Source organism: Heterodontus francisci, unplaced genomic scaffold (assembly GCF_036365525.1).
Source record: "Heterodontus francisci isolate sHetFra1 unplaced genomic scaffold, sHetFra1.hap1 HAP1_SCAFFOLD_1038, whole genome shotgun sequence".
Taxonomy (NCBI): Eukaryota; Metazoa; Chordata; class Chondrichthyes; order Heterodontiformes; family Heterodontidae; genus Heterodontus; species Heterodontus francisci.
Window position 1 is genome coordinate 71456 of NW_027141118.1, and position 14254 is coordinate 85709.

Sequence of the window (14254 nt, forward strand, 5' to 3'; positions counted from 1 at the left end):
CAGGGTTAACACAAAAGATTAAATATTTATTTTTTCACGATTCCCAAAATGGTGGTAACCTCATTCACATCCGCATTCACTCACACACTCATACACAAGAATAGAAAGGAAAAGGGGGAAGTAGGTTGGTGTTCGTGGTTTGCAGTAAACCTGTTGGAACTTCTCTGGTGGATGGGCTTTTTCATTTAAAGTTGCAGGCCTGGTTTGCTTGTAGACTTGAGCTTGTTGAGATGTTTGTATATTTTCTGGTGGTTAAGATTTCAGAATTGAGTTGATGGTCATTTTAAATTCTGTGCTGTGGTGTAGCAGGGTTCATCTGCCTTGGCTGGGCTGCTTTCAAAGGTGTCAGCTGGATGACTTGCTGAGATCTCTCCCTCTCCCCAGAGGGCTGCTTTTTTAAGGTAAGAAATCTCTCATTAGCTTCTGTTAGGAGACACTGGTCTTCTTCCCTGTGGTGACCAACAATGGACCAGGATGTGGTTATTTCACACCTTTGTTGTTTCAGAAGAACCTATTCAATTGAAAAATGTCTCTTGATGGTTCAGGATGAGTGTAATTGACACCTCTTAGCTTGAAATGTATCCTTTTGTCCTTGCCAGACAGGAAGACAGTTTGAATATACTGTGTGACCTGCAGTGGCCATTTTCTTCCAGCAAGTTATCCACATTTTTAAAAGTCAATTTTTTTATAACGCTTCAATTGAGTTCTGTATTTTCAATCGCTGCACTCCACATGAGCATGACATAATGCACACATCTCTAAAGGTAGACAAATAATGTTGTGAAGAGATAGCTGGTGAAAAATGGGTGTATTCATAGGATAGCTGACATCAAGTCAAAGGAGGGGACATTAGAACAACAAAGTGATTCCTGACAACGCAGCAGACCGCTGACATCATCAGAGTGCACCAAGATGCACAGACACGCAGCTACATCTTACCAGGACGAAGTGGCGCATGCGCGGGATGATGTCATCGTGCAGCACTAATGTCATCGCGTATCGGCACCTGGTCCATCTTCGCACATGCGCGTTGAAGCATCATCGGGTATCCAGCACCACGCACCCCCCCCCCTCTTCCCCCCGTTCCGCTGGAGGAAGTGGCTGAATGGGAGACTTTGAGGCTGGAGCTTGATCGCCTCAGCAACTCCCTCCAGACCTCGACGCTTCCTCCCCTCAGTTGCTCGCTCCAGACCTCGCTGCTCCCCCTCACCCGATTGTTACTCGCTTCGTACCACCCCGCTCTCCGGCTGCTAGCTCTGGGCTGCACCGCTTCCTTCCTCTCGGCCACTTGCTCCGGAGAGTGGAGTGGCATGAGCGGGGAACAATTGGCCAGGGGAGTGGGGGGGAGCGTCGAGGTCTGGAGAGAAGGGGGGTTGGGGGGTGGGGGGGGGGGAGCGAGTTGCCGAGGGGGGAGAGCGGCCAGTGGGACAGGAGCTAGTAGCTGCACTCGGGTAAAATCAGTCCTGGTCAGTCATATAAACAAATCGCAATAATGAATTGGCAGCACATTTTATAATCTGCCCGATTTTCGATCAGGGTGACAATACACTATTTTCCGATGGAAATTCAAGTATAAAATTCCTTTTGCATTCAATAGGATTACTGGAATATTAAATGTTTCTGAGGATTACAGTTAGTATCCTATAACTACATCGTAGCATATTACTGGGCTTCCATCCAACTTAATGTAAGGTTAGTTTGCTGGAACAATGTCGCCATAAGCATTTCCTGTGATAAATTGAGCAGTGCCATCTTTAATCCTGGCAGCTGCCAGAACGTCGCAGGCACTGACGTTCCAGTTGAAGAGCCTGTATTTGTGCATGTGCAAGCGCTGCGCCACCTGGTGGTTGTATTGTCAGCAAACGCAGCCTTCGAACAATTAGAAAGTTTGCTCAACGAGCTGGGCTTTAAGGAACATCTTGGAAAGTGAGATGGAGAGGCTGAGGGGATCAGGCAGGGAATTCCAGAACTTAGGATCTGGACAGCTGAAGGGATGCTGCCAATGGCGAGGCAAAAGAAGTGGGGGCTGCACAAGAGACCCGACTTAGAGGAAATTCTTTTAGTTTTAGTTTTGTTTTTACTTTTAGTTTTGGTTGCAGCAGCTTTGACAGAAGCGGAGGTACGGAGCGAACTTGCAGCTGGGAAGTCAGTTTCAGTGTAAGTTAAAAGTTAATTCCCTTTTGTTTTCGGAGGACCAGGGGACTGCTGGGTAAGTGCAAACTATATATTTGGGCGGTTTAAAATCACTTTCTTTTAGTTTTGGTTGCAGCAGCCTTGACAGAAGCGGAGGTACGGAGCGAACTTGCAGCTGGGAAGTCAGTTTCAGTGTAAGTTAAAAGTTAATTCCCTTTTGTTTTCGGAGGACCAGGGGACTGCTGGGTAAGTGCAAACTATATATTTGGGCGGTTTAAAATCACTTTCTTTTAGTTTTGGTTGCAGCAGCTTTGACAGAAGCGGAGGTACGGAGCGAACTTGCAGCTGGGAAGTCAGTTTCAGTGTAAGTTAAAAGTTAATTCCCTTTTGTTTTCGGAGGACCAGGGGACTGCTGGGTAAGTGCAAACTATATATTTGGGCGGTTTAAAATCACTTTCTTTTAGTTTTGGTTGCAGCAGCTTTGACAGAAGCGGAGGTACGGAGCGAACTTGCAGCTGGGAAGTCAGTTTCAGTGTAAGTTAAAAGTTAATTCCCTTTTGTTTTCGGAGGACCAGGGGACTGCTGGGTAAGTGCAAACTATATATTTGGGCGGTTTAAAATCACTTTCTTTTAGTTTTGGTTGCAGCAGCTTTGACAGAAGCGGAGGTACGGAGCGAACTTGCAGCTGGGAAGTCAGTTTCAGTGTAAGTTAAAAGTTAATTCCCTTTTGTTTTCGGAGGACCCAGGGGACTGCTGGGTAAGTAAAAACTATATATTTGGGCGGTTTAAAATCACTTTCTTTTAGTTTTGGTTGCAGCAGCTTTGACGGAAGCGGAGGTACGGAGCAAACTTGCAGCTGGGAAGTCAGTTTCAGTGCAAGTTAAAAGTTAATTCCCTTTTGTTTTCGGAGGACCAGGGGACTGCTGGGTAAGTAAAAACTAGATATTTGGGCGGTTTAAAATCACTTTCTTTTCGTTTTGGTTGCAGCAGCTTTGACAGAAGCGGAGGTACGGAGCAAACTTGCAGCTGGGAAGTCAGTTTCAGTGCAAGTTAAAAGTTAATTCCCTTTTGTTTTCGGAGGACCAGGGGACTGCTGGGTAAGTGCAAACTATATATTTGGGCGGTGGCTGTACCCGAGACACTACACATGTAGTATCTCCCACCCACCCTCCTCCTCTAATCAAAAAAAAAGGACTCTCTTGTGTTGATAAGGTAAGCTTTTTATTTAAAAAATTCTGTCCGTCGGATTGCTAAGCTAACAAGTTTTGACTTTTTTTTTGGTTTTTCAGTCGATTTGTTGGGAAGTTAGAATAGTGGGAATGGAGTTTAAGGCAATTGTATGTTCCTCCTGCAGAATGTGGGAGGTAAGGGTCGCCAAGAGTGTCCCTGCTGACTGCATCTGCGGGAAGTGCACCCAACTCCAGCTCCTCGAGAACCGCGTTAGGGAACTGGAGCTGGATGAACTTCGGATCATTCGGGAGGCGGAGGGGGTTATTGAGAGGAGTTATGGGGAGGTAGTCACTTCTCAGGTAAAAGAAGTAGGTAGATGGGTTACCGTCAGGGGAACGGGAGGGAACCAGCAGGCAATGCAGGGATCCCCTGTGGCCGTTTCCCTCAACAACAGGTATACCGTTTTGGATACTGTTGCGGGGGACGACTTACCAGGGGTAAGCAATGGGGTACAGGTCTCTGGCACAGAGTATGTCCCTGTTGCTCAGAAGGGAAGGGGGAAGAGGAGCAGAGCATTAGTCATTGGGGACTCCATAGTTAGGGGAACAGATAGGAGGTTCTGTGGGAACGAGAGAGACTCACGGTTGGTGTGTTGCCTCCCAGGTGCCAGGGTTCGTGATGTCTCGGATCGTGTTTTTGGGATCCTTAAGGGGGAGGGGGAGCAGCCCCAAGTCGTGGTCCACATAGGCACCAACGACATAGGTAGGAAGAGAGATGGGGATTTAAGGCAGAAATTCAGGGAGCTAGGGTGGAAGCTTAGAGCGAGAACAAACAGAGTTGTTATCTCTGGGTTGTTGCCCGTGCCACGTGATAGCGAAGCGAGGAATAGGGAGAGAGAGGATTTGAACACGTGGCTGCAGGGATGGTGTAGGAGGGAGGGTTTTGGTTTCCTGGATAATTGGGGCTCTTTCTGGGGTAGGTGGGACCTCTACAAACCGGATGGTCTTCACCTGAACCAGAGGGGTACCAATATCCTGGGGGGGGGAGATTTGCTAGTGCTCTTCGGGGGGGTTTAAACTAATCCAGCAGGGGGATGGGAACCTAAATTGTAGTTCCAGTGTACAGGATGTTGAGAGTAGTGAGGTCAGGGATAAGGTTACAAGGACGCAAGTGGGCACTGGCAAGCAAGAACTTGGTTTAAAGTGTGTCTACTTCAACGCCAGGAGCATCCGGAATAAGGTGGGGGAGCTTGCAGCATAGGTTGGTACCTGGGATCTCGATGTAGTGGCCATTTCGGAGACATGGGTAGAGCAGGGGCAGGAATGGATGTTGCAGGTTCCGGGATTTAGATGTTTCAGTAAGAACAGAGAAGATGGTAAAAGAGGGGGGGGTGTGGCATTGTTAATCAAGGAGAGTATTACAGCGGCAGAAAGGACGTTTGAGGACTCGTCTACTGAGGTAGTATGGGCTGAGGTTAGAAACAGGAGAGAAGAGGTCACCTTGTTGGGAGTTTTCTATAGACCTCCGAATAGTTCCAGAGATGTAGAGGAAAGGATAGCGAAGATGATTCTCGACAGGAGCGAGAGTAACAGGGTAGTTGTTATGGGGGACTTTAACTTTCCAAATATTGACTGGAAATACTATAGTTCGAGTACTTTAGATGGGTCAGTTTTTGTCTAGTGTGTGCAGGAGGGTTTTCTGACACAGCATGTAGACAGGCCAACCAGGGGCAATGCTACATTGGATTTGGTACTGGGTAATGAACCCGGCCAGGTGTTAGATTTAGATGTAGGTGAGCACTTTGGTGATAGTGATCACAATTCGGTTAGGTTTACCTTAGCGATGGGCAAGGACAGGTATATACCGCAGGGCAAGAATTATAGCTGGGGGAAAGGAAATTATGATGCGATTAGGCAAGATTTAGGATGCGTAGGATGGGGAAGGAAACTGCAGGGGATGGGCACAATCGAAATGTGGAGCTTATTCAAGGAGCAGCTACTGCGTGTCCTTGATAAGTATGTACCTGTCAGTCAGGGAGGAAGTTGTCGAGCGAGGGAGCCGTGGTTTACTAAAGAAGTTGAAGCGCTTGTCAAGAGGAAGAAGAAGGCTTATGTTAGGATGAGATGTGAAGGCTCAGTTAGGGCGCTTGAGAGTTACAAGCTAGCCAGGAAGGATCTAAAGGGAGAGCTAAGAAGAGCAAGGAGAGGACACGAGAAGTCATTAGCGGATCGGATCAAGGAAAACCCTGAGGCTTTCTATAGGTATATCAGGAATAAAAGAATGACTAGAGTTAGATTAGGGCAATCAAGGATAGTAGTGGGAAGTTGTGTGTGGAATCAGAGGAGATAGGGGAAGCGTTAAATGAATATTTTTCGTCAGTATTTGCAGTAGAGAAAGAAAATGTTGTCGAGGAGAATACTGAGATTCAGGCTACTAGGCTAGATGGGATTGAGGTTCACAAGGAGGAGGTGTTAGCAATTTTGGAAAGTGTGAAAATAGATAAGTCCCCTGGGCCAGATGGGATTTATCCTAGGATTCTCTGGGAAGCCAGGGAGGAGATTGCAGAGCCTTTGTCCTTGATCTTTATGTCGTCTTTGTCGACATGAATAGTGCCGGAAGACTGGAGGATAACAAATGTCGTCAACTTGTTCAAGAAGGGGAGTAGAGACAGCCCTGGTAATTATAGACCTGTGAGCCTTACTTCGGTTGTGGGTAAAATGTTGGAAAAGGTTATAAGAGACAGGATTTATAAACGTCTTGAAAAGAATCAGTTCATTAGCGATAGTCAGCACGGTTTTGTGAAGGGCAGGTCGTGCCTCACAAACCTTATTGAGTTTTTCGAGAAGGTGACCAAACAGGTGGATGAGGGTAAAGCAGTGGATGTGGTGTATATGGATTTCAGTAAGGCGTTTGATAAGGTTCCCCACGGTAGGCTATTGCAGAAAATACAGAAGTATGGGGTTGAAGGTGATTTAGAGCTTTGGATCAGAAATTGGCTAGCTGAAAGAAGACAGAGGGTGGTGGTTGATGGCAAATGTTCATCCTGGAGTTTAGTTACTAGTGGTGTACCGCAAGGATCTGTTTTGGGGCCACAGCTGTTTGTCATTTTTATAAATGACCTGGAAGAGGGTGCAGAAGGGTGGGTTAGTAAATTTGCGGATGACACGAAGGTCGGTGGAGTTGTGGATAGTGCCGAAGGATGTTGTAGGGTACAGAGGGACATAGATAGGCTGCAGAGCTGGGCTGAGGGATGGCAAATGGAGTTCAATGCGGAAAAGTGAGGTGATTCACTTTGGAAGGAGTAACAGGAATGCAGAGTACTGGGCTAATGGGAAGATTCTTGGCAGTGTAGATGAACCGAGAGATCTTGGTGTCCAGGTACATAAATCCCTGAAAGTTGCTACACAGGTTAATAGGGCTGTTAAGAAGGCATATGGTGTATTAGCTTTTATTAGTAGGGGGATCGAGTTTCGGAGCCACGAGGTCGTGCTGCAGCTGTACAAAACTCTGGTGAGGCCGCACCTGGAGTATTGTGTGCAGTTCTGGTCACCGCATTATAGGAAGGATGTGGAAGCTTTGGAAAGGGTGCAGAGGAGATTTACTAGGATGTTGCCTGGTATGGAGGGAAGGTCTTATGAGGAAAGGCTGAGGGACTTGAGGTTGTTTTCTTTGGAGAGAAGGAGGAGGAGAGGTGACTTAATAGAGACATATAAGATGATCAGAGGGTTAGATAGGGTGGATAGTGAGAGTCTTTTTCCTCGGATGGTGATGGCAAACACGAGGGGACATAGCTTTAAGTTGAGGGGTGATAGAAAGAGGACAGATGTCAGAGGTAGTTTCTTTACTCTGAGTAGTAGGGGCGTGGAATGCCCTGCCTGCAACAGTAGTGGACTTGCCAACTTTAAGGGCATTTAAGTGGTCATTGGATAGACATATGGATGAAAATGGAATAGTGTAGGTCAGATGGTTTCACAGGTCGGCGCAACATCGAGGGCCGAAGGGCCTGTTCTGCGCTGTAATGTTCTAATTCTAATTCTCAGAGCGTTGTAGGATTGGAGGAGGTTACAGAGATGTGTAAAGGAAGGCCATGGAAAGATTTGAACACATAGGTGAAAATTTTAATGATCAGGTAATGATTTAAAAATTATGGCATAAAGGAGGGAGTAGCAGCACTGATACAAAATTGGTTAAGGGTTAGAAAACTGTTGGTTCCCATGGTTCAGCACTAGAACCACTGGTGTTTTTGATGCACCTCAATGACTTGGAATTGGGTGTGCAAGTGCAGGGAACAATTTAGAAATTTGCAGGTCACATGAAACTTGGAAGTATAGTTAATGGTGAGGAAAATGATAATAGACATCAAGAGATCATAGACAGGCTGGTAGAATGAGTGGGCACATGGCAGCTGAAATTCAATACAGCAAAGTGTGATGTCTGGAATAATGAGGAGAGACGATACAAGCTGATGGTACAATTTTAAAGGAGGTGCCAGAACAGAGAAGCCTGGGGTGTTAGTGAACAAATCTTGGACAGTGGCAGGGCAGGCTAACAAAGCAGTTAATAACATATATGGGATCCTGGGATTTATAAATAGAGACATCGAGCACAAAAGTCAGGAGGTTATACTAAACCTATATAATACCAGTTCAGCCCCAACCAAACTGTCCAATTCTGGACACCACACTTTAGGAAGAGCATGAAGGCTTTGGAGAGGGTACAAAAAGATTTATTAGAATGGTTACAGGGCTGAGGGATTAATGTTACAGATATACTGTACAAACTGGAGTTGTTCTCAAAAGAGAAGGCGAAAAGGAAATTTGATAGTGGCGTTTAAATTATGAAGACTTTGAACAGAGTAAATAAAAATAAACTGTATCCAATGATTGAAGGTCAATGACCAGAGGACACAGAATTAAGGTGATTGGCAAAAGAGTCAGAGGCAGCATGAGGAAAAACTTGCTTCAGAGAGTATAAATTCAGGGGCCTCAGTGCTGCTTGTCTACATTGAGTGCTGCTGGAGGGCACAGAGTGTGAAGAAGGGAGTTTGTTAAGTGAGGGAGTTCAGTAAAGAGGGCAACTGTAAAATAATTAAGAGAAAACAATTTAACTTAAATTAACGTAATAAAGAAGGCAGGACAAGTGATGTGTCACGACTGCAGTATGTGGGAGCTCCTGGATGCCACAGCAATCCATGGCCACCATGTCTGTAGTAAGTGAGTGCAGCTTGAGAAGCTTCGGCTCAGAGTCATTGAGCTGGAGGCCGAGCTGCAGACACTGCAATGCATTAGGGAGGGGGAAAGTTACCTGGACACTTTGTTCCAGAAGGCAGTCACACTCCTTTGGTTCGTGGTCAGGGACAGGAGGGTGTGACTGCGAGTCAGACAGGTAAAGGGATCAAGAAGGTGGGAGCGGAGGAGGCACAGCCCTTGTAATTGAGCAACAAGTTCGAGGTTCTTGCAGCTTGTATGGAAAAGAGCGAGGGCTGCAGTGTGGGGGAGCAGATTGACCATGGCACCAGGAAGCCATTCAAGTGGGAGGAGCAAAAAGGAAAGTACTGGTAGTCGGGGACAGTATCGTGAGGGAGATTGACACTGTTCTCAGTAGCAAAGAGCGAGAGTCCAGAAGGCTGTGTTGCCTGCCCGGTGCCAGGGTGAGTGACATCTGCTCAGGAGAGGAGCTTACAGTGGGAGAGGGAGGATCCAGTCATCGTGGTCCATGTAGGTACCAATGATACAGGCAGGACAAGGAAGGAGGTTCTGCAGAGTCAGTATGAGGAACTGGGCACCAAATGAAGAAGCAGAACCTCAAAGGGAATAATACTGGGGGAGGTGGTGGCGGAGTGTTATTGTCAGTGGACTAGTCCCCAAAGATCCGACGTACTGCTTTGGGGACATGTGTTCGAATCCCACCATGGCAGAAGGTGGAATTTGAATTCAACTAACAAATCTGAAATTAAAAGCTAGTCTAATGATGGCCATGAAAATATTACTAATTGTCAGAAAAAAACATCTGGTTCACTAATGTCCTTTAGGGAAGGAAATCTGCTGTCCTTACCTGGTCTGGCCTACATGCGACTCCAGACCCACAGCAATGTGGTTGACTCCTAAAATGGCCTAGCAAGTCACTTAGTTGTATCTAACTGCTACAAAGTCAATAAAGAATGAAACTAGACGGACCACCCGGCATTGACCTAGGCATCGGAAACGACAACGGCAAACCAGCCTGTCGACTCTGCAAAGTCCTCCTTAGTAACATCTGGGGGCCTGTGCCAAAGTTGGGAGAGCTGATCCACAGACTAGTCAAGCAACAATCTGGCATAGTCACACTCAGAGAATCATATCTTACAGATAATGTTCCAGACACCATCATCACCATCACCGGGTCTGTCCTGTCCCACTGGCAGGACAGACCCAGCAGAGGTGGCGGCACAGTGGTATACAGCATGGCCCGGGTATAAAATTAAAACCTGACCTGGGCCAGACCTGGCCACAGCCAACCCGAGCAATTTAATTTTTTTTCGCACCCGACCCGACCTGACACGAATATCCTTCATCTGTTCCAGCAGCAGGCTATTTCTGCAGATGGAGTTGTGGGGAATCATGGGTAAGCCTGATCCTGTGACTTCCCGGAAGCAGCACTGTCCAGCCCGATCCAAGCCCGAATACCGGAATCGGAATTTCAACCGGACACGAACCCGAAAAATGCACTCGGGTCTATTTGGGTTCGGGTTGGGTAGCCAGGCTTTACAGTGGTATACAGTCAGGAGGCAGTTGTCTGGGGAGTCCTCAACATGGACTCCAGATGCCATGAAGTCTCATGGTGTCAGGTCAAAGATGGCCCTCCTGCTGATGACCACCTACCGGTCTCCCTCAGCTGATGAATCCGGACTCTTCCATGTTGAACAGCACTTGGAGGAAGCACTGAGGGTAGCAAAGGGCACAGAATGTATTCTGGGTGGGGGACTTCAATGTCCATCACCAAGAGTGGCTCAGTAGCACCACTACTGACCGAGTCCTAAAGGACATAGCTGCTAGACTGAGTCCACAGCAGCTGGTAAGGGAACTAATAAGAGGGAAAAATATACTTGACATTGCCCTCACCAATCTACCTGTCGCAGATGCATCTGTCCATAGCAGTATTGGTAGGAGTGACCACCTCACAGTCCTTGTGGAGACGAGGTCCCGCCTTCACATTGAGGATATCCTCCATCCTGTTGTTTAGAACTATCACCGTGCTAAATGGGATAGATTTCGAAAAGATCTATCAATGCAAAACTCTGCATCCATGAGGCGCTGTGGGCCATCAGCAGCAGCAGAACTGTATTCAAGCACAATCTGTAACCCATGGCCCGGCATATCCCCCACTCTACCATTACCATCAAGCCAGGAGACCAACCCTGGTTCAATGAAGAGTGCAGGAGGGCATGCCAGGAGCAGCACCAGACATACCTCAAAATGAGGTGTCAACTTGGTGAAGCTACAACCCAGGACTACTTCCATGCCAAACTGCATAAGCAGCATGCGATCGACAGAGATAAGCGATCCCACAACAACGGATAGGATCTCAGCTCTGCAGTCCTGTCACATCCAGTCGTGAATAGTGCTGGACAATTAAACTACTAACAGGAGGAGGTGGCTCTACAAATATTCCCATCCTCAATGATGGGGGAACCCAGCACATCAGTGTGAAAGATAAGGCTGAAGCATTTGTAACAATCTTCAACTAGAAGTGCTGAGTGGATAATCCATCTCAGCCTCCTCCCGGAGTCCCCAGCATCACAAATGTCAGTCTTAAGACAATTCGAGTCACTCTGCCGCACCCCTAGCCAAGCTGTTTCAGTACAGCTATAACACTGGCATCTACTCAGCAATGTGGAAAATTGACCTGGTATGTCCTGTACATGAAAAGCAGGTCAAATCTAACCTGGCCAATCACCACCCAATCGGTCTACTCTCAATCATCAGTTATGTGATGGAAGGTATTGTTGACAGTGCTATCAAGCGGCACTTGCTCATCAATAACCTACTCTGACGCTCAGTTTGGGTTCCGTCAGGGTCATTCAGCTCTTGACCTCATTTCAGCCTTGGTTCAAACATGAACAAAAAAGCTGAACTCAAGAGGTGAGGAGAGAGTGACTGCCCTTGACATCAAGGCAGCATTTGACTGAGTATGGCATCAAGGAGCCCAAGGAAAGTGAAGTCAATGGGAATCAGGTAAAACTCTCCGCTGGTTGGAGTCGTACCTAGCGCAAAGGAAAATGGTTGTGGTTGTTGGAGGTCAATCATCTGAGCTCCAGGACATCACTGCAGGGGTTCCTCAGGGTAGTGTCCTCGGCCCAACCATCTTCAGCTGCTTCATCAATGACCTTCCTTCAAATCATAAGGTCAGAAGTGGGGATGTTCGCAGATGATTGCACAATGCTCAGAACCATTTGTGATTCCTCAGTTACTAAAGCAGTCTGTGTAGAAATGCAGCAAGACCTGGACAATATCCAGGCTTGGGCTGATAAGTGGCAAGTAGCAGTCGCACCATACAAGTGCTAGGCAATGACTATCTCAAACAAGAGAGAATCTGACCATCTCCTCTTCACTTTCAATTACATTACCATCACTGAACCCCCCACTATCACACATGGCGGGTTACCACTAGCCAGAAACTGAGCAGGAGTAGCCATATAAATACTGTGGCTACAAGAGCAGGTCAGAAGCCGGGAATTCTGCAGCAAGTAACTCACCTCCTGACTCCCCAAAGCCTGTCCAACATCTCCAAGGCACAAGTCAGGAGTAAGATGAAATGCTCTCCACTTGCCAGGATGGGTGCAGCTCCAACAGTACTCAAGAAGCTCAACCCCATCCAGGACAAAGCAGTCTGCTTGACTGGCACCCCATCAACAAACATTCACTCCATCCACCACCGAGGGATGTGCACAGTGGAAGCAGTGTGTACTATCTACAAGGTGCACAGCAGCAACTCACCAAGGCTCCTTCGACAGCACCTTCAAAACCTGCTATTTCTACTACCTAGAAGGGTAAGGGCAGCAGATGCTTGGGAACACCACCACCTGCAAGTTCCCCTCCAAGTCACAAACCATCCTCACTTGGAACTATATCACCGCTCCTTCACTGTCACTGGTGCAAATTCCTGGAACTCCCTTCCTTACAGCACTGTGGGTGTTCCAAACCCACATGGACTGCAGCAGTTCAAGAAGGCAGCTCACCACCACCTCCTCAAGGGCAATTAGGCATTGGCAATAAATGCTGGCCTGGCCATCGATGCCCACATCCATGAATGAATGAAAAAAAATCCTCCTGACTATAGAATCTCCCACCACTACACTCTCCTATTGCCATGTTCCACCTGTCTCTCACCCCCACTCACTCGTGGTGACCTCCTGCTCCCTGGTGTCACACTGTTACAGAGGAAGATCCTTCTCCAAGCCACTGTCTCTATCCACCTTTCAGTCCCCAATACCATGTATATACTGGACAGTTCCAGTACTCAGGGGCTCCCTCCACCTGTGACTGTAATATCCCTCTAGATGGTCACTCACCTCCCTCTTTCTACTCAGCCCATTCTGTTCCCTCTTGCTGTGTGAGCTGCAGGTTCTTGCACAAGATCAGGTCAGAGATGATATTTTCAAGTATTTTGTGAACCTACCTGTATCCATTCTCATTCTTTTTGAAGATGTTGGATCTTCTCCTCTATTTGGACCTTCAGCCATGGTGGTGACAGGCGTTCCCAGATTCTGGTTCTCTGTAATAAAGGTAAAATTAATAAGAGGGTCAGACAGAAATACTAAAAAAAAAGAACGTTGCCTAGTTAAACATGATATCAGTCCCTCCTCCCCATCAGTATAACAGCTGTTATCTCTGGGATCGAGCATCAGGTGTGACCCAGAAAGCTGCCCTGAGTCCCGCTGAGCTCCATCACCCTGTTCCAGATGGACACCCATCACCGAGACTCTGCACTAGCAGTGGGAAAGACAAAGGTGTAATGATAATGTCACTGAACTAGTAATACAGCAGCTGGTGGAATTTAATTCAATAAATTAATAACTATCTGGAATTAAAAGCTAGTCTCAGTAATGGTGCCATAAGAACATAAGAAATAGGAGCTGGAGTAGGCCATTCAGCCCCTCAAGCCTATGAAACTATCAATTGTCGTAAAGCCCAACTGGTTCACTAATGTCCTTGAGGGAAGGAGATCTGCCATCTTTAGCTGGTCTGGTTTTCGAGTGACTCCAGACCCACAGCAATGTGATTGACTCTTATCTGCCCTCTGAAATGTCCCATCAAGCCACTCAGGTCAATTAGGGATAAGCAATAAATGCTGACCTAGTCAGCGACACCCACATCCCCCAAACAAATAAATAAATCATTTCTGAAAGCTTTCCCACCACTGAGGTTAATCTGACTGGCCTGTAGTTGCTGGGTTCATCCTTACTTGAACAGGGGTGTAACATTTGCAATTGTCTAGTCCTCTGGCACCACCCCTGTATCTAAGGAAGATTGGAAGTTTATGGCCAGTGGAGATTTTGATAGAGGTTTAGAACCATAGGAAAGTTACGGCAGAGAAGGAAGCCATTCAGCCCATTGTGTCTGCGCCAGCTGAAAAACCTAGCTGCCCAATCTAATCCCACTTTCCAACACCTGCTCCGTAGCTTTGCAGGTAACTGCACTTCAGGTGCAGGTCCAGGTACCTTTTTAAATGGGTTGAGGGTTTCTGCCTCCGCCACTGATCTGGGCAGTGAATTCCAGACACCCACCACCCTCTGGGTGGACAAGATTTTCCTCATGTCCCCTCTAATCCTTCTACCAATCACCTTAAATCTGTGTTCCCGGTAAGTGACCTCTCCGCGAGGGGAAACAGGTCCTTCCTGTCTACTCTATCTTGGCCCCTTGTAATTTTATGCACCTCAATTCAGTCAGCCCTCAGCCTCCTCAGTTCTAAG

General features: G+C 47.1%; 1 protein-coding gene across 1 annotated transcript in view; it reads right to left on the bottom strand.

Moving 5' to 3' along the window:
* Positions 1–14254, bottom strand: part of LOC137362158 (NACHT, LRR and PYD domains-containing protein 3-like) — a 69737-nt gene that overhangs the window by 43952 nt on the left and 11531 nt on the right. Inside the window, exon 6 of the mRNA XM_068026644.1 lies at positions 12961–13056. Coding sequence (XP_067882745.1) covers positions 12961–13024 — 64 coding nt within the window. The 5' untranslated portion in view covers positions 13025–13056. The remainder of the gene's footprint in view (positions 1–12960; positions 13057–14254) is intronic.